This window comes from Gekko japonicus, unplaced genomic scaffold, assembly GCF_001447785.1.
Source record: "Gekko japonicus isolate JY-2015 unplaced genomic scaffold, Gekko_japonicus_V1.1 scaffold1219, whole genome shotgun sequence".
NCBI classification, from domain to species: domain Eukaryota; kingdom Metazoa; phylum Chordata; class Lepidosauria; order Squamata; family Gekkonidae; genus Gekko; species Gekko japonicus.
In genome coordinates, this window is record NW_015177048.1 from 281,792 (window position 1) to 303,174 (window position 21,383).

Genomic DNA, 21,383 nt, shown 5'->3' on the forward strand with positions numbered 1-21,383 from the left:
GGCCTGGTATCAAATTAGGTGTGATCCTCTAGTTATACGTAACCAACAGTGAGAGAGATCAGAGGTTCTAGCAGTTCTCTCATGCAGTGAAAATAAACAAAAGCACAGTAAAAGGTAAATAGCAAACTAATTATTTGAGGCATGAAAGAATTAACCAACATCAGTAAAAGGATATGTTAGGATGCAGCATGTTAAGAACAGTCTATAAAGGGTTCTAAAACATGGGTTCTGGTAGGTTACTAGAAATTGTAGTAAGTCCAAGTATCAGTTTAAACCAGGATGATAAAAGTTGTTTAATTTCTTGATGAGTTCTAATTTAGCTGTCTCGTTGAATATTCCTTTAGAGCATTTGTTTTGTAGAACAGAGACTTTAGATCTACAACAGTATGTCCAGAAAGATTAGAATGTGGTCTCTCTGAGTACTGCAGTTTCTTATGTCAGTAGGGTTGCCAGGTCCCTCTCCTGGCAACAGGTGGGACATGGGGGTGGACTTACCAGGAGAGAGAGGAAGGCCCAGGTGATGTGGGAACATCACTTCTGGCATGCACAGCAAGTGACATCATCAAGCTGCAACATCTTGGTGATGCTCTGGTATTTGGGCAAAAACTCTGTGGTAAAAATGGCTTCTACCATAGAGTTTTTGCCCAAATACCAGAGCATTACCTGGATGTAGCCTGTGTGATGACATCACTTCCTGTGCATGCTGGAAGTGACATCACCAACATCACCTGGGCCTTCCCCCCACCAGCAGCCATCTAATCAGCAGCAGGGGGTCCCACCTCCACTGGGGGAGCTGGCCACCCTATATGTCAGATTTGTGATTAAGTGAGGCTTTGAACTGTGCTTCATTTCTGTGCTAGAGCACCTACCATTGCATGTGAAGCTTCCAGATTTGATCCCTGCCATCACAGGAACATAAAAGAAGTCATGTTGCATCAGGCCAATGGCCCATCCAGTCCAACACTCTGTGTCACACAGTGGCCAAAAACCAGGTGCCATCAAGAGGTCCACCAGCAGAGCCAGAACTCCAGAATCCCTCCCACTGTTGCCTCCCAAGCACCAAGAATACAGAGCAAAACTGTCCCAGACATAATGTTCCATCTATACCTTGTGGCTTTGGAAGAAGTACTTGCTTTTATCTGTTCTAAGACCACTGCTCATTAATTTTAACTGAGTGCCCACAAGTTCTTGTATTGTGAGAAAGAAAGAGAGAAAAGTACATCTTTCTCTATCTTCTCTATCCCATGCATAATTCTGTAACCCCCAGTTTGAAAGGTCTTATGTAGCAAAGGTTGCAGAAAACACTACCCAAGATGCTGAAGAAATGCTACCAGACTATACAGTGCTGAACTGGACGGAAAAGTGGCTGAATTACACTGCTTCCTATGTTCTGGCTGCCATTACAAATTAAAGCTACAAATGGGTCTCCACTAGGAAGGGGATAGTTGGGTTGGGGGCCAAATGATTTTTTAAAAAAAATACAGCCCTACATATTAAATGATCTGAAATCATTTTCAATCTTTGAAACAAAAAGTTTACCACAATAGTATATTTCATTAGAATAATAATCCTGGTAGCTGTTTTATGCATCTAAATATGGTGATTTTTTGTGTGTGTATGAATACTGCAAGCATGTTTAAGCCCACCCATCCCCATTCCCAGGAGAAAGCATATTGAGTGAACTGTGTCACTCAGCTTGTCCAGCATGCAGTAAAACATGAATCATGTTAGGAGCTAGAGTATCCTGGCTAATTTGTCAATCACATGCAATTTATATAGGCAATTTGTGTGTTGGTTACATCAACCCAGCACTTTCCCACAATTTTTTTAAAAATAGTAATCTCAAACAATCTTGAGCCTGTATTTCCATCTACACTACAATAATGTCTCTAACGACTCATTAAAATTAACTCACAGACTTTGTAAAAGAGACACCTAACAATAGATAGATCATAGGGCAGGCTGAGAGCATATGATTTCCAAAATCAAAACAAGACTATGAGCAGGATGCTGGTTTGGGAACCACAGGCAAGGGAACAGAGGCATACTTCCAGGCAAAAGAATACAAGGAAAAACTGCTTCCTTTGGTTTCATTTCTTTCGTTCTAACAAGAGTGACTCCTGGCTGCTCTGGTATTCTAGTTTATGGGATACTGAGCTTCCTCTCTTTACCCAGGCACCACAGTCATTGCTCCCCTACGCCCCAGAATATAGGGTACATCAGGAATACAAACTATATTAATAAAATATATGGTAGTCTCAAAAACAGTAAGAGGTGCATACCTGTCTCACATTTTCTCTGTGTCCAGGGAACAGCAAAAAGGGAGGGCAGGCTACCTCTGGCAGCTCCAAATGGGGTCCTACAAGCTCCCACCCACACACATCTATCACCTCCAGAAGACTGCCAGGATTTCTGGTCTACCAGACATCCTTCACTCCAGAACATTTATATCCCCCCCTTCCCAACACTTTAGAAGAGAGGACTGTGGCTTCCTCCATTACTGATGCCCACATATGTCCCGCTCCCAGACCCCTTGACTATCGAACTTCATCTCTGCTGGAGGGGGGGGGGCTTCTGCACTCCTAGATATGGGGATCGCCCACCTGCGTGTCGGCTATGAATTTCACACCAACCACCCTCACTGCTCCCCTCCTCACCCCAAGCCAGGGGAGGGTCCTGTGCTGCCCTCGGCTGCCCGCCCGCCCGCCGGCCGGGGCTTTGACCTGCACTTTCCACGCCTCGGGCAGGGGTGAGGAGGGGACGGGGTGTGTCTCCCACCTGGCTGCTGCTCTCGGCGGGCAGATTCCTCAGCAGGATCTTGCGCCTGTTGCTCAGCTCTCGCCTCGTGCTTTGGAGCCTTCGGGCGATCTCCTGGGGGGCCAAAGGGGTCTCGCTCGCCACCCTGAGGGGCTCCTCCAGCAGTTCTGTGCCGGACCCCGCCGCTGCCGCCATCTTGCCGGCCCAGACACGAACACACTCTTCTCACGCAGCCCGGGGGGAGACAGAGGGCCAGTCGAGGCGGGCTGAGAGGAGGGAGCCTGGATGGGAGCGAGCGAGCGAGCTCGGCACCACCCCGAGCGCAGGAACTAGCAGCGGTGAACTGCGCCTCAGCGGGACACAAAGGAAGGAAGAGAAAGTCTCGCCTGCCTCCTCTCTCGCCCTCCCGCCCTTTAAAAGTACATCATTACACTTCTGCCTCATAACCTCCAACGGCAATCAGAGGGAGTGAAAGAAATTGTACACTCGTTAAATTGCCTCAGCTGCTGCTTGCAGTGGGGTAAAGAGCAAACGCCACGCTTCCAAGGACAGGCGCGCCCACTGACTTTGGAAAGACTGGCCTTAACAAGTTTTACTAATCTTAAAGGGGGGGGGGGGTAAGCTGGGCTCCTACATTTAACCGCTGCGCGACAGACAGCAGTTCTACAGAAATGTCCAGTTTAGAGATGTAGATACGAAACCTATTGAAGTTCAAGTCGGAAAAACCCAAAGCGGCGTGCGCTCCCGCCCCCACGGTGCTAAAGGTGGCTGGCAACCCGATGCAAAAGTGAATTAATGTTTTACCAGAACTTTAATATTATATCGGCGCTCCTCAGAGCCTTTTCAATGTTTTCAAAGCAGAAGTCAGATAGCTTCTGGAACGCCACAGAAGAGAGGAGTGTAATAGTAGCAAATAAAAGCTCCTGGCCTGAGGAAACTTTTTTTTTTTTTTTGGCTTCCTGTTTTGTGTCTGGAAGAATTTTCATGAAGAATTTAGAATTTCTGCATCTGCTTTACTCCCCTAAATAGGATGCTCCTATACTTAAATAACCTTCATTTTCTACAACAGCAGAAGGCCAAAATATGGCAATAGAGAGAGACCATATTTTTGCATACTGTAATATTTTATATTAATTCAGTACACATTGTCCACCAATTAAGATGGATTCTTACATACTGTTGTTGCGATGGACAAGGTGAAGACAGTAGAGATTTGCAAACATTCACAGTATTACTACAGCACCATAATATACAAAGTTGTACTTTTTTATTGACTGATTCCCCCCCCACACACACACCATGATGATGAAGCTCACTGGGTGACCTTGGACCTCTCTCACTCTCTCAGTTTAACCTACCTCACAGGCCTGTTCTCTGAGGATAAAACACAGGAGGGGAGCTACTTTGTGTGCTACTTTGAATTCCTTGGAGGAAAGGTGGGACAAAAATGTTTTAAAATAAATAGATAAACCTAGGATATGAGTACCTATAAATATGGATAGCATTTTACATGAATTGGTGCTGCAGCAGATGTGCCATAACTTCATCTAAAGTTGCACAGAACAGATTATGACAGAGGAGGGTGGGAATATTTCTCACGCTAGATCAACATAAACATATGTCCAAATATGTAGCACTTATATTTAGTAATGAGATTGCAGATGACAAGCAGCATAGCAGCACAAGCTTACCCTTCTTTGAAATACAAGATCTTGTATTATATATCCTAATCTTTTTTTCCAGAAGTGTCATAAGCTTTATGGTTTCTTGATGCTACACTCTACTCTTTTGCTATTTATGGTAAAACCCAAAAAGTATGAAATACTACACTTCAGTTCTAGGTAAGTCTAACAGAACTGCAATACGACAACATCCATATCCCTTTGCTCTCCAAAAGATTAAATGTAAGATATAAAATATATACAAACACTCCTTCATTAAGGTGCTAGTGATATAGAAAGCTTACTTCTATTTGGACAACGGGTGTCTATCTTCACTTATATGTCCTATGCCTACAATGCACAGTGCATATAAACATCCTTATCTCTCAGAATGACGGCATCCTTATACATTGCTACAGGTGAGCTGGCAGCCCAAATTCAGTGACTGTTGTTGAACTTTTAAAACAGGAACAAGAAACCAATCCACAAAACTATAATAATTTGGCATCCAATGAGCCAGTACACAATTTTCACCTTTGGTTGGTATGTTTTACATTTTTGTATATTGTTATAGAAAACTCATCTACGGGGATAAACGATTGTGAATTGTAAAGCATACAGTCATTAAACTGAAAGATGTGCAATGAAATGCAGCATCTGTCCATTTATTGAACCACGGTGCTTGTCTACAGTGGTGCATAGTCTTTATGGTTGAAGTTTGAAACATCATTAGAAGGTTATGTTAAAAGGGATGGCTGCTCAGCAGGAGTCTGCATACAAATGGAATGTCAGAAAACAATTGCCCCTCTCTGGATGATACGATTCAGAATTAAATGTTCAGCCCTTAGTATTTAATAGTTGAGAAATGATCCACCTAGCCCTCCAGATATGTGGCAGCGCCCAATTTGAATTGCTCATATGAACTTTTCTATTAGTATCACAAATAGACTTGTTCTGTATGGACTTGCTGCCTTGCTTGACTAAAGGATAGGTGTTAGTACCTCTGTTTTGGGGGAGAGCTAGACTAATAGTGTATTCTTATGCAGAATTATTCTAATATATCCACAGATATATCCACAGATTTCAATGGATTTAGACTGGAGTAACTTTGCTTACAATTACAATCTACTCCCCCCCCCAGAACAAATAACATCTCTCATTTGTAGTCCACTCAGTTCAATGGATCTTATTTATTTATTCCTGCACTCATAAGGGACACCAAGGTAGCTAACAAATTAAAATCATACATAATAAAATAACATGTTAAAATGACTAAAACAAACAAAACCCACATAATTAGAACAATTAAAACCAGAGCTAAAATACATGTACAAAAACATAGTAACAACCATTCAAACATTGGACAGGAAGGAGTAATTCTGAGGAAACAGCAAACCAAACAAAAAAACTTAACCTGGGGGTAGTAGATGGCTACAGAAGGGGACATCGAGTGCTAGAATTTTGGTCTACAACCAAGAAGGCCCTCTCCTGGATTGCCACCTCCCTTATCTCAGAAGGCAGGAGCACCTAAAACATGGCCTCAGAAAATGACCAAAATGGTTGTGTAGGTTCATAAGGGATTAGGTGGTCCTTTAGGTACATTGGTCCCAAACCATATAGCATTTTAAAGGTTAACACCAGCACTTTGAATTGATCATGAAATCAGATTGGGAGCCAGTGTAAACTGGCCAAGACTGGAATTACATAGTTTCTATCAGGGTTTTTTTTTTTCCTGGGAGAACATGCTGGAACAGAGTTCCGGAACCTCTTCAACAAAATTATTTAAAATGTTTAAAAGTTCATGAGTTTTCAGAAGTCTTCTTCTTCTTCTTAAATATTCTTGTAACAGCAGTGATGTTTAATTAGAATACCTGCCATAAGAATAGTAACAGGCTGTGCATCAGCAGATCTGAGCTGGGGGGAAATGGTATGTAGTCCCCACCCACTAGACATAGCAGCTCTGAGAACCAGATCTGGTGGGGCCATAAGGGAGCAACTCAGATACAATCCATTTGATCGGCTACCATTTCCCCTGTAATCTTGTTCAGGAGAGGGAAGGGGGGGAAACACACAGAAGAGCGTGCCTGACCAAGGGATCTGAAATGCATCCCCCAGAGAAGTCCGATCACTGCAGGCCAGGGAGCAGAACTGTGGTGCTTTCTTGGATTCAGCTAGGGAAATGGAGGTTCATCCCAGTTTGTGGTTTGTGGGGTCACATGAACCACAAACCTTCATGAACCTCCTTGTTTACTGAACGGGTTCATTTTGAGATAGGGTTGCCAAGTGTGTCTTCGCCGGAAGTGGGGGGCTCCCGGCCAGCATCTTGTGTGTGCGCAAACGTCACCCAGAAGTGACGGGAGGATGCCAGGCATGCTGGGGGTGGGGCCACGGCCATACAAGGGAAAACCATAGAGTTTTCCCTTGTATGGCCGGGCCCCCACCGCCAGCGTGCCCGGCGTCCCCACATCACTTCCTGGTGACGTGCACGCAGGGGTAGGGTTCCCCCCGGGGCCTGATTCCGTGGCATCGGAAATCAGGCCTCCAAAGTGGGGGTTTACCTGCCCCCACCCCCACTTGGCAGGCCTGTTTTGAGAGCTTCATGATGCGGTGGGCAGGAAGTTCTGAGATCTTCCCCCCTCCCTTCTGCTGGAGGTGGCTCCCCAAAGCAAGCAGAATGGAAGGGGGGAAGATCTGAGATATACCCTCCCACCTTTCTGCTGGTGACAGCTCCCCAGGGCCAACAGAATGGAAGGGGGGGAGATCTCGTAAAAGTCATTTAAAATGAATGTTCCCTTTAAATGGCTTTTGCAAGCCACATGGCGTGCAAGTTAAGTCCAAGCAGTGAGTTCACCTGGAAGTGAATGAACTTGCCACTTGGGCTTCACTCATCCACTGCGTGACTTGCAAAAGACATTTAAAGGGAACATTACCTTTAAATGACTTTTGCAAGCTGCGCTGTGTGTGAGTCCACCCCCCCATGCTTTGACATTATTTCATCAGCACCAGTGTGTGTGCTGCACAAACTGCCAACATGAACTGCACAAACCTCTGAGAAAAACATGGAGACTCATTGGAGGTTTGCTGCATGATTGCATGACCCTTGGTTCATGAACCATGAACTGGGAAATGTTCATCACGAAATTATCTTCATCAGGTGACAGGTCTGAGGCAGTCTTGGAACTGCAATGAGAAGCAGTAGAGACTTCTTCAGGCTCATGGTATAGAGATCAGAACAGAACCAATGTGGGGCAGGCATCCGTGTATCCCCTTGTATTTGGGCCATGTTCCTGCAAAGTTTGAGGGTGATGTCCTGCTGTTACCCAAAGAGGCAGTCTCCTAATTAGCTGGGGAAATTAGCTTAAAGGAGACAGAGTGAGAGGCAGGTAACTGGGATCTCCACCAATGTATTCCAGGATCTTTCCCTTTGAGAACTCTCCAAATAAGCCAGGCTGAAGTTCAACCAGAAAGGTGTTTTATTATAAAAGAAATAAAAGAGCAATACATACACACAAAGCACATGGGGAACACACAAGCTAACTAAGAGGAAGGTAAAAGGGAGTAGCGAAGGAGAGCAATTCAAGGAAGAGCAATTACAAGTCTGGAAGAGCAAGGGCCACAGAAGGCAGCTGCAAAATGGCCAGCATTTCATGAAGAACCCGCACACAAGTGGGGGTGTATGGAGAATCCAACATACACACTGCTTGCTGGCTAGGTGTGCTTGATATAGGAAAAGTGTTCCCTGGGGCTGTGCTGATGTGATGGCTCCAAAACAATTAGCTTTCCGGTGGTGGACAAAAGGTGTGGGAGAGGCTTTGATGTATTTATCTGGGAGAACACTTGATTCCAGAAGTGTAACCTAAAGGTGTGAATGTTACTTTGATGACCTGAGGATTGCTGGATGGAAAACTACCAGCTTTGAAGTATTAAGTGTTGCTAATTTGGGGCAAATGAGTCAGGAGAGGAAGCGAGGTTGAAGTTAGATCATAGCTTCTTGGGAAACCTATTGTCTTTAATTATGCATCTCCTTAGGGTGGTGAAGGATTTTTAGCCAGCCAGTCAAAACGATTCACCTTTAAAAATAAATAAATATTTATCCAGGCCTGTTTCTGGTTTGTGTCACTTTTGTGTCACTTTGGGAATAGTGTATATATATTGATGATTTTTAGGTGATATATATACGAGGGGTGCTCTTGCTTTCTCTCTGTGTGCGCTAAACTGCCCCTCTGCAAGAGGAGGGGTCTGACTGCTAATCCTGTTCATCTATTTAAATAGGATGGTAACATATAGTAAGAATTCTTAGGAGGGCCTGCCAGTTGACAAGACAAAGGAGGTCCCAATTCCAAGTAGCACCAGCTGTCCTGCAGGGATGCTAGGTTGATCATCATTTGCATCTGAAAAGGAACCAGTAAAGGAGGCTAAGTGAGGTGACAGGATACACGGGGGAACCAGGATAATGTCCTGGTTAGGCTCCAGACCCTTAGACTTTGGCATGAACTTGGTCTTCTCCTTGGTCTCTGATTTCTTATGCTTCTTCACAGGAGGTTCTGACTGAGATCGGACCTTGGTTGAAGGTCTGGAGAAGGCAAACACAGACATCTAGATTCTGCCTCTGGGGTGAACACAGTGGCCCTTTTTGGAGGGATCAGAGTCGTCCTGATAGTTGGACCCCCCAGAACCAAATGGACCAATGGGGCCCCAGAATGGGGTTCAGTAGTCAGAACTGGGGGAAGCAAACCCCAGAATCACTCTGGATGGAGCTGAAAAGGACAAAGCCATCTCCCACAGTGCAGCTTTCAATCTAGAGGCTCTATCCAACCAATTCTTCAGGGTAAAGTGCTGGCAAATTGGACAAGCTCCAACATTATTTAGTTAGTTATTGTTCACATTTATATCCCGCCCTCTCTTAAGCACAGGAGACACAGCTCATTCTTGTCACTCTTCATCATTTTTGTTTCACATTTGGCATATTTCTTGAACAGTGCCTTGGATGCCATGATAAGGGTCCACAAGCACAATAAGCAGGAAGAGTGTGGTTTACAATGGGGCTTGGTTCCCACAAAATAGACTGTTGAGGACATGAAAAAACAACAGTTCTCTGAAGGAGAAAAATGAGTATAATTTATCCACAAAAATGATAAACATCAACAGAGCATGCTAGAAAGCTTCCTATCCTTGTGGCAGTGACAATGGAACTGAGGGAAGGGGGTGCCTGCTGTTGGAACACATGACGTGTTGGGTGGGAATCCCACACATGCGCCAGCTCCAAATGGGGTTTTTGGAGCCTCTTTGGAGTTTTTAAGCTAAAAAGAAAATGCCACAGCTGACCTGCACAGGCGCAGTTCTAATATGGGGCTGCACAAGAAGATGGAAGATGAATTTACTTTACAGAACTTTCTTATGCATTAAATGCAATGCTTTGTCTCTGCACACATTATCAAGTTGAATCCAATTATTTGATTAAGGTTGTTCTTTGAGGGTTGTCATGGAAGCAAAAACTAGGGCTGATAGGAAGGCCAGGTCAGAATTATTATTGCAAAATGATAGATCTTTGAGAGAGGAAAAAACTGCTTTTCTATATGGAATTTTCTCCTTTGGCATATAACACACTAAAAAGTCATCCTTAAGCACTGGCACATGGTCAGAGATATCTCAGGATGTGAAAAAAGCACTGTTAGTAGGATACAGAAGAACTTGGCCTATTGGTTATATCTTTGTACACACTGATATCAGGGGTCAGAAGCAGTTTATGGGATCTTTTGGGCATTTCAGATGTGGTAACTTTGTTAAGAGCTCCCAGGCCATACATTTAACAACCTTTAGACACCCCTTTACTGATGCAGAATTTAGACCAAGGTATTTTTCAGACTGTAACATGGTAAGATCGTGTGTGCTTTATAATAAGAGTCACGGAACATGGTAGTAAAGTTCCAGCAGCTTTTTTGGGTTGTTGTTATTGAAAGGTACAGAAAAAGAGGTACAATTACTATGATATTAATCATGTTCGACATCAAAGAGAAGGATTTTGGGTGTATACTTTGGATACTTTAGAACCAAATGATTTAAATGACCACCTTGTTTTATCTCTGTTCATTTAAATGTGTGTTGGTCTCTTTAAGACTCTGTATGCCTTTTGGGATAAATTGGTGTGAGTCAGCAGCTGATTTACAGCTCAGACCTTGAGTTTCTTGAGAAGCAGTATGGAATTGAATAATCACAGTCATGCATTTTCTGGTAATTGTGGTGTTCTCAATTTTATATTTATAATACATTTGATGTGATTCTAACAATATATCCATATAAGTTTAAAAGTTGAGTCTTATTGTGTATTTTGAATGATTTTTAGAAGAGTTTTGCTGAAGCTTATCTTCTGCTTTTGATTATTCCGGGTGGTCTTGTTATAAGAGGTTTTTCAACACATGGGTTGGCAATAATGAGAGAAAAAAGAAAGAGATGACATGTTTTGGGTCTAAGGAAGACTGTATTTAAAAAACTTGCTAGCAGAGGTCATTCTATTATTGTTCCAGTACATCTGTGATTGGTCTTGTTGTAGAAATTCATTGCTGCCATTCTGCCTGTATCCTTTGATGTGTGTCTTCATGTTGCTACATTGATTGAATAGTGAGATAATGTGATTTTTTTCTTTGTGCAATTTTAATTCAATTCTTAATATTTATATTGTGGGTATCAGTTGGAAATAGTCAATATTTTCCCACTTTCATCCTGTCTTGCTTTGTACTCGAGTACTTCTTTTGTTGGCCTTTCCTGAAGTTATCCAGCTACCACCAACCACCTTGTTCAAGAATGAATCGTTTGAGATTGGTCAATAGTTATTTAGATCTTCTGGGTCAAGGCTAGGCTGATTTAGAAATGGATGCACCACAGCATGTTTTAAGACTGTCTCTCAAGGAGGGATTAACTAAGACTCAGTCAGCCAGCCCCCCCCAGATTTAAATAGGAAGGGCAAGAGTCATACAAGATGATGGTAGGTCTCAAACTTCCAAGGACCCCTGTCCACATCCTCAGACAGAATAAACTGGAGAACTCAGTATCCTGGCATCCTTTTACCTCTAATGTTCAAAGTTGGAATAGCTGCAAGAGATTTTATCTGCAACTTTTGAGTGAAATAGTGAAAGCGGGCCACTGAGCAGTTCACTGCCTCCTGCAGGCCAGATCCCAACAGGCATCTGACCACCTGGAACAATTCCATTGGCCTACACTGGGCAGATGGAATGGTGGCAGAAAAATATTGTTTGCTGCCCTCACCTCCATGGAGTACACTTTAAAATGAGCTTTTACTCATGTCTTACTGGATTTGTCCCAAGTCTTCTTCCACTGTTGCTCTAACCATCTCTCTTTTCATTGGCCACAGTCCCTTAGTAAACCAAGTGGCTACCTGGGCTCTATCACTTGAGAGAAGGCACTTGGGAGCAATCAGGTCCACTGCCCATGGCATTTCCTCATTCCAGAGGTCAACCAGGGAAATGACAGAAGTACCAGCCATATAACAAAGCCATCAGAAAGCCATTTGAATTCATCTGGCTCAAGAAGCAGATCTTTTAATAGATTTCCCATCCTTGCAGAGTCCATCCTGGGACCTCTTGATATCCCTTTAAATCTAAACTCAAGCAAATAGTCATCTGTCCACATGACGAAGGAACCATCATCCAGTCTCCTCTGACTGCATTAACCCTGTCCAGAATAAAATACCAGATCAAGCATGTGATCTACACAATGTGTAGTAAACAAGGTTGCACTTACCTGTAACTGTTGTTCATTGAGTGGTCTTCCATGCAGGCACACATGGGACTGCACTTGTGCATGCCTGCTGCTGAGATCTTTTCTTTAAAGCCTTGTAGAATGCTCAGAGCACTCAGCTCCCCTCTACTCATGAATCGGCTCCTTTCCACCTAGCCGACACATGACAGGATGGAGCAAGTGCTCCTTCCCTCAGTCCCCTCTCACTGCCATGGAAGGACCCCATGAGCGCAAGGATCCCACAGCAGGGAAAGGAGGGAGGGATGTGTGCCTGCACAGAAGACCACATGATGAGCAACAGTTACAGTTAAGTGCAACTTTGTTTTCATCTTCGTGGCTTCTGTGCCGTCCCACATGGTAGAATAGCAAGCTGACTTACTGGTAGGAGGTAGGAGTGGGATCCTCAGCAAAATAAGGACTGAAGAACTGTCTTCCCCACAGCAGCATCCTGTCTGGAATTGAGATCAACTGCATAGTGCTTGATGAATGTCGACAGGGAGGACCAGGTGGCTGCCTTGCAGATGCTGTCCAAGGGGATGGTTGCTGAGGAAGGCTGTAGAGGAAGATTGAGACCTTGTCAAGTGTGCCCTGAGATGGAGTGGGCAATCGACCTTGGAAGCAGAGTACAACAATAGGATGGCTCTGACAATCTAGCATGAGATGATGTGGAAGGAGGCTGCTTGGCCCTTGGGGGGGGCAACAAAGCAGACCAGCAGGTCATTCTCTTTTTGCAAGGATACAGTATAGTCTATATAAAAAACAGTGACCTACAAACATCTAACATGTGTAGGGTTCATTCTTTGTCCAATGTGGGAGAGGGAAAAAACATAGACAGAACTATGTCTTGGGAAACATGGAAGGTGGACAAAACATTTGGAAGGAAATCCAGACTAGGGCAGAGCACAACCTTATCAGGATGAAAACTGGTAAAGGGTGGGGAAGACCACAAAGCCTTGAGTTCTCCTACCCTTTGGGCAGAGGTAATTGTCGGAAGGAAAGATACTTTATAGGAGAGGAAAGACAAGTTGCATAGGGCAAGGGGTTCAAAGGGCTAAAATATTAGTGCAGAGAGCACCAATGAAAGACTCCACTGGGAAACAGGAGGGAGTGCCAGAGAGTGTAAGTTAAATAAACGGTTGATGGATTTTTTGGAAATCGGAGCAACCCCCCCAAAAAACCCCACAATGAGGTTGTGGAAGTCTGCAATGGCTGACAGATGGGCCTTAACTGAGGTAACAGCCAGGCTATTATCTTTCAGGTGTAGTAGGTATTCAAAAATATAATTCAACAGGAAGGACGGGGGGGGAGGGCCTGTAGGCAGTTGCCCTGGAGGTAAACCTGGACTGTTTTGCAGCATAAGATTTTCTTGTTGAGGGGTACTTAGAGGATAATAAAACCTGACTCACTCTATCCACCACTCTAGTGATCATGTATCAGCCAGGATGTTAGATGCAGGGACTGGACATCGTGGTGCAGGAGAAGGCCCTATATGGTGCAGTTCTGACACCAAGGGGAGGGATACATAGGTGCCTCAGCTCAGAAACCACAGTGTTGGGAACCATACCCTTTTGGGCCAGAAAGGTGCAATCAGAATGTAGCTGGACCTGTCCTCTCGAATCTTGGCAAGAACCCTCCCTAGCAAGGGGATTGGAGGAAAGGTGTAAAACAGGATTCCTTGCCCTGTCAGTTGGAAGGCATCCCCGAGGAAATTGCTATCTGCCCCTACCAGTGAACAGAACTGGGGGCACTTGATGTTCGAGGAGGAGGCAAACAACATCAGCAGAACACAGGAAATAGGTAATTGTCATTGAGAGACCATTCTTGTGTAGACATGTTGTCTCTGCTGAGGGGGTCTGCTGTCCCAATTACCACCCCAGCAATGTGGTCAGCCTCCAAGGGGACGGCATGATTGATGGGCTAGTGCCAAAGGAGAGAAACGTCTGAACAGAGGAAACCAGTGCCTCCCTGCTTGTTTATGTAGAACTTTGTTGTAGTGTTGTCTGTGGCTATTAGCACCCTTTTGCTGAAGATTAGAGATGTAAAAAAAATCAAAGCATATCTGACTGCCCTGAGCTTTAGAAGATTAATATGCATGCCTTGCTAAGAAAGGAGTACAACAAGGATGTATATTGTCACCTTGCTTATTTAATATATATGCAGAGTACATCATGCGACATGCTGGCCTGGATGAATGACAAGCGGGAATTAAGATTGCTGGGGAAAAGATCAACAACTTCAGATATGCAGACAATACCATTCTAATGGCAGAAAGTGAAGAGGACCTAAAGAACCTCTTGCTCAGGGTAAAAGAGGAGGGTGCAAAAGTGGGCTTGAAGCTCAACATTAAAAAAAACTAAGATCATGGCATCCGGCCCCATCACTCCTTGGCAAATAGAAGGGGAAGTCGTCAAAGTAGTGACAGACTTCACGTTCCTGGGATCCCAGATCACCGCAGACTGTGACAGCAGCCATGAAATTAAAAGACGCCTGCTCCTTGGGAGGAAAGCGATGGTGAACCTAAACAGCATGATAAAAAGTAGAGACATCACCCTGCCAACAAAAGTCCGCATGGTCAAAGCAATAGTATTCCCAGTAGTCATGTATGGCTGCAAGAGTTGGACTATAAGGAAGGCCGAGCGCCGAAGAATAGATTCTTTTGAACTATGGTGCTGGAGAAGACTCTTGAGAGTCCCTTGGACAGCAAGAAGATCAAATCAGTAAATCCTAAAAGAAATCAACCCTGACTTTTCCCTGGAAGGCCAGATAATGAAACTGAAACTCAAATACTTTGGCCACCCAATGAGAAGGGAGCACTCACTGGAGAAGACCCTGATGCTGGGAAAGATTGAAGGTCAAAGAAGACGGGGATGGCAAAGGATGAGATGGTTAGACAGTGTCATAGATGCAACGAACATGAAGCTGAGCAAACTTCAGAGGACGGCGGAAGACAGGAAGGCCTGGACTTGACTGTGCGACTGAACAACAACAACTTGCCAAGAAAGGGACCAATGCTCACTGGCTCTATGGGAGTCACAGTGTGGTAGGGCTGCCAAATGCAGCCGGGGGGCGGGGAATCTCCCGTTTCGGAGCCCCGATTCCCGGCACGCCGGAATCGGGCCCCGGGGGAAACCCCAGCCCCCCAATCCCGGACGATCCAGATTTGGCAACCCTACAGTGTGGCCCCTCAGCTCTAAAGGGATGCATCCATGAAAACCTGAACATTTTGGAAGGTTATCCCAAATGGGGAGCCTGTCAGCAGGTCCTCTCAAGATGACCACCACCCTAGGGAATGGACTATGGCTCTAGGAGTACACAATTTCTGTCGGGGGAGGGGTCTGGTTGCATGTTGGCAGATCTGAGGAACCAGTTCTGAAGGAGCCTCATGAATAATCAGCCAAAGAGAACCACAGCAGTAGTGGAAACCGTAAGGCCTAGAAGCCTCTGTATGGACTTAATAGACTGAAATCTATTGCAGACAACCCTTTGAACCATTGCTCATATGGAGGCTCCCTATTCTGAGGAATTTGCTCACTTAATGTTGTTTGGTATAATAGCAATTTATTCATAGACCATGTCGGACCTTTTCCATCATTTTCTATATTTGAAAATTGACAGGTCACCCATGCATGATCTTTGTGTGTTCTGGATCCTATATCCACTAGCCTAATCTGGTTCAACATATTGCTAGATGCTAAAATAAAATCTATCCTGGTATAAATACCATGAACAGCTGAAAAATAAATATATTCTCTACTACCCATATTAAAATGATGTCATGTATCATGCATATCAAACATTTGTAAAATTTTCTCCAATCCTGTCGATTTTAACACAACAACTTTTTTTCCTGTTTAATTTATGGGTTTTATCTATATTTGGGTTTATTACCATATTTAAATCTGATCCTATTAATACCTCTCCTATTTTAAAATTTTGTAATTTTCCCAAGGTGTTTTTAATAAAAAAATTGTTGATTAAATTAGGTGCATAAATAGATGCTATGGTCAAAGGTGAGCTGTTCAAATTTCCCCTAATAATAATGTATCTTCCTTTTTTATCAATCTCAGTTTGTTGGGCTTGAAAAGGAGTGTTTTAAGAACATAGAACATAAGAGATGCCAATGTTGGATCAGGCCAAAGGCCCATCCAGTCCAACACTCTGTGTCACACAGTGGCCAGAAATACCAGTGCCATCAGGAGGTCCACCAGTGGGGCCAGGACATTAGAAGCCATCCCACTGTTGACCCCCCCAAGCACCAAGAAGACAGAGCATCACTTGCCCCAGAGCCCCTATTAATACCTTGTGGCTAATAGCCAGTGATGGATCTCTGCTCCATATGCTTATCTAATTCCCTTTTGAAGCCCATGCTTGTAGCCACCACCACCTCCTGTGGCAGTGAATTCCATGTGTTAATCACTCTTTGGGTGAAGAAGTACTTCCTTTTATCTGTTCTAACCCGACAGCTCAGCAATTTCATTGAGTGCCCATGAGTTCTTGTATTGTGAGAAAGGGAGAAATGTACCTCTTTCTCTACCTGCTCTATCCCATGCATAATCTTATAAGCGTCAATCATGTCTCCCCTCAGTTGTCGTTTCTCCAAGCTAAAGAGCCCTAAGCGCTTTAACCTTTCCTCATAGGGAAAGTGTTCCAACCCTTTTATCATTCGAGTTGCCCTTTTCTGCACTTTTCCCAAAGCTAAAATATCCTTTTTATGGTGTGGTGACCAGAACTGCACACAGTATTCCAAATGAGGTTGCACCATTGATTTATATAGGGGCATTATGATATTGGCTGATCTGTTTTCAATACCCTTTCTAATAATCCCCAGCATAGCATTGCCCTTTTTTATTGCAGTCACACACTGTCTCGACATTTTCAGTGAGTTATCTACTACAACTCCACTTGCTTTTTGGAGATCAAAATTGCAACTCCTCTGGAACTTGACATTCCTGGGGCCTGGTAAAGATGTTCAAACCATTTAGTCTTCAAAATGTAAGGACTTTTTTAATGTATCTCCTGCAAACATAGGATATTGGGACGTTCTTTATTCATGAGGTTGGTAACTCTTCTAATTTTTATGGGGTTATTCAATCCTCTACAATTCCATGTGCTAAATTTATAGCCTTGAGACATATTAAACATTCAAGTTTTTTACTTGGTCCTGTTATTTTTCAGTTATATGCTTGCACAACTATTTTTATTTTAAACTACAATTAACTCAACTACAAACTATAACCAACCCTCTTTCCACACAGGGTTAGAATTCCAGATAATCCTGTAAAGGAAGTAGGATGACTCTTAATGTCTCCCTATCTGGAGTTCTCTAAACTAAAAAATGGAAGTATTATATAGTAGTTTAATTTAAAATGTATTATGCTACCCTTTCATCTCCTTCTCTTACTGGACATAATAAGGAATTCAAGTAGGTATTATTGAACTGACTTTACCTAATATATTACTGCCCATCATTTTTAGACAAAACAAGTATATGTTTTTACATCAACAATATAGTATAAAATAAGATTCATTTCTAATTGGTTCTTAGCTATTTTCTATATCCGTTAAAATATTTTGGAGACTTATAACAAAACAAATATGCTTTTTTACTTCAACAATATAATATAAAATGAGACTCATTTTTGGTTCATGTTATATATATAAAAATAATATTCATAATTTTATACAGAAATTTCTGCAACTATAATATTTTAAACGCTTACAATGAAATAAAATAAGCTTTATTCTCTGCAATATAAAACAACTTCAGGTCTTTTGTCTTTACATTTTAACTTTCATAATAAAATGGTTTCAAATATAATCCATAACTCTGTACAGAAATTTTATGTATAAGAAGTTTATAAAATAAAATAATCTTGTAAAATCAAAAATATAGTATTAATGGCATTCAAATATTCATACACCATTTTCTATGTAAATAAAATTATTGTAAATACCAGCTTTTTATCTCAGCAACATATTGTATCTCCCTTCTTTTCTTATAATAATTCAAGCCAGATAAAATTTCAAATTAATTATCAAAATATTAATAACAGAAAAAATGAATTCATACAACAAATAAAATATGCTTTAGTTTCAGCATTACAAATCCTCTTAGCATCTTTTATCTTTTACATTCTGGCTTTCATAGTAACAAATTCAAATATAATTCATAATTTTATGCAATAATTTTATATATGAAATAATTCAGAAACTTCAGATAAAATGAATTAAGCTTTAACCTCAGCATTATAATATGAAAGTTTTATAAGACAAAACAATCTTTCAGATTTAAAAAATATAACCGTAGTGACATTCTACTATTCGTGCACCAAACTATTTGTTCAATATATATTTAACAAGAAAATATATATATTTATAACATTTATCCACCAATTTATAATAACCTATAAAAGGATATGTCTTAACTGTTTTTTCTAACTATATTCAATACAATTTTGAAAGGACTACCATAGTAAAGTGGTCCTATAGTTAGTTAGCTTAGTGTTAAGAAAGAAATAAAGGTTAAGAACATATACTTAACACTTTGCAGTTCAAGCTTATTTTGAAGATGCTTCTTCATCCGGCATCCATTTTAGGCCCAGTGCTGCTAGTAGTTCTCTGCCTGTCGTTTCATCAAAGGCCTGGTGAAGTGTGCCATTATGATATATTTGAATGTCTGAAGAAGAGCTCCATCTAAAGCGAATTCTCTCGGTGAAGAGTTTTGATGCTATGATCTTCAAGCTTCTACGTTTGTCAAGCATTTCTGCCCATAGATCTAGGAGAGCTTGCACTTTTTTCTTTATATTTAAGCGAACCTTGTATCCTTTCTTCCTTCAGTATCTTGTCTCTCGATCTAGGATGCAGAAATTGTGCCAGGGAGCAGTGGCGCAGGTGGTAAGAGATGCCTGCATGTACATCTGGCTGAACAGCTTTGGCTGTTCGAGCCCCACCGCGGCCGGGGTGAGCACCCGGCCCTATGTCCCAGCTCCCGCCCACCCAGCGGCTCGAAAGCCCGTTAAAGGGCAATTAGACTAATGGGTACCTGCTACTAGAGCAGGGGGGCACCCGTCCCTGTGCTGCGGCGGCGAACGGTGAGTGGCGAGCGGCGACGGAGAAAAATTGTGGCTGGCGAGGCAAGGAGCGAGCAAGCGAAGGAGGCCGGACCAACTGGCGAGGAGGCGGAGCAACGCAGCAGGCCGGAGCCTCATCAGGATGGAGGCCGCAGTGGGGCATGCACGGAAGTGTGAGTGATCCTGGCCCGGAAATGGTATCGCTACAGCCAGAAGAAGGAACCTCAAAGACCAGCACCAGAAAGGACGCCGCCGACTACCTCCCGCAAGAACAAGACAGCGACTGAAGATCCGCCGCAAGTAAAAGGGTGCCTGGTAGGGCAGTCACCACCCCTATATATGTCTGTGGCCCTAGGTTAGATTCTGTAATAATGTGATTAGCACCTTCTGTAAGCCGCCCAGAGACCCCCCAGGTGTTTAGGGTGGGATAGTAAATTGAAATAAATAAATAAATAAATAAATAATGTCTCTGGGTCATCCTTTTCTAGCTGTTGCAAGGAGTCCCAGTCTATATGCCCGAGTAACAATCGGTGCCACTTCTTCCTCCAATTCCGAAGTCGAGGCCAGCCATGACGCCATAAAAGTTGGTAAATCTTTTCCTTCTTCCTCTCCTTCCCCTATCCCTCTAAATTTCAAACTATACTGACGCCAGCGGTTTTCTAACATAGAAAGTCTGTTATTTATAGCTTTCTCAGAGGAATGGAGAGTTTTTACGTCTTCTTGTAGGTTTAACGTGATTTCTGCTGTAATTTCTGCTATTCTTGCTGTATCCTGTAGTGTCAGAACCCACAGCCAACAACGAAGTACCATTCAGGAATGGTAATACTTTTATTGCAGAGCTATAGATGCAATAACATAAGCACTGTTAAGAATGGTGGTGGCCCCATGGGCATAATAGGATATAGGGTATTCATATGCACCCCCCCGAGTACTGGCCAATTAGGCACCCCCCTGCACGCAGGATAAAGCTTGGAGACCGTTAGGTACCTAAAGCTGAGAACCAACATTCTCCCACGGCATATAGGAGAAACCCAGACAATACAACTCCCTCCTGTACATCTGTATAGATAAGCATTTCGGCGCAAAGCAGAACAAGCACAGAAAGGAATGCATTAGCAATTAACCAGACACCGACCGAGCTCCCCAACCCCCATGGCAGCGTAGCTGACATACTGCCCTCTCAAAAATCAGCTTCTCCCGACCATTCCGGGAGGTCTCCTGGTTGCTGCTACATAGTTGTTACTTATGAGTAGAAACAGTAATTGATCTTTCAATCCTTTGTCACTTTAAAACTCTTGACTGCTATGTTGCCTAACAGATATTGGCTACAGTATATCAAGCCTTTAGGTACTGACTATTTTCTGAGGCTTACCGAGTATTGAAGAGTTCGTTCCTTTGCTGATCAGGTGTCCAGCTGTGAATGATTATAATAGGATTGGTGAGCATTATGACCCCCTTAATAGGTTGTGTGTATTGTTACTGTAAATATTGATATTAAAAGAGCATTTTCCTATTCTTTCATGTTTCAGAATTTTCTCCTGTAATACTGGTTTGAAGGCTTTTATATACTGTGAGTGCTGTGTGAAGGATTTTTCCTCCTACATTTCAAAGTCTTCTGTACATTATGAGTACTTTATGAAGGTAATCTTGGCCTCTTAGTATTCAGGGTATGGTTTTGATTATGATATATCTATGTACCATTTATGGACTTGCACTACTCATGGACCTGTACATTGTATGATGTAAATTTATTTTACTGATATATGTGGTCCTCTGTTATTCTTATATAAACTACCTCTGTTTTGCATGACTTTTGAGCAATTGTGGTCTGTGTTATTTATACAGTGTTTGCTTGCTTTCTGTGAATTGGGTGAGCTACATGTCCATGACCTGGATTTATACAACCGAGTGGGAGTAGTGACGCTCAAATTCCTTGAGGCCTTCATGCTCTTATCCATGTAATGAAGAACTGTGTCAGTTGTGGCATGGAAGAGCCTGGCTCCATCAAAGGGTACATCTTCTATACACATTTTGGTGTCTGGGTTCAATGCTGTGGATCTGAGCCAGGAATGTCGTCTGAGCGTCACGGCAGAGGTGAGAGTCTTAGCAAACATGTCCAGTCCATGCTTAGTTAAGCTAA

At 42.9% G+C, this 21,383-nt stretch overlaps 1 protein-coding gene across 1 annotated transcript in view; it reads right to left on the reverse strand.

The window, feature by feature from the left end:
• Window positions 1-3,090, reverse strand: part of RAVER2 (ribonucleoprotein, PTB-binding 2) — a 63,004-nt gene extending 59,914 nt beyond the window's left edge. Inside the window, exon 1 of the mRNA XM_015428094.1 lies at window positions 2,779-3,090. Within this exon, the coding sequence (XP_015283580.1) occupies window positions 2,779-2,952 (174 nt within the window). The 5' untranslated portion in view covers window positions 2,953-3,090. The remainder of the gene's footprint in view (window positions 1-2,778) is intronic.
• Between the last annotated feature and the right edge of the window lie 18,293 nt (window positions 3,091-21,383).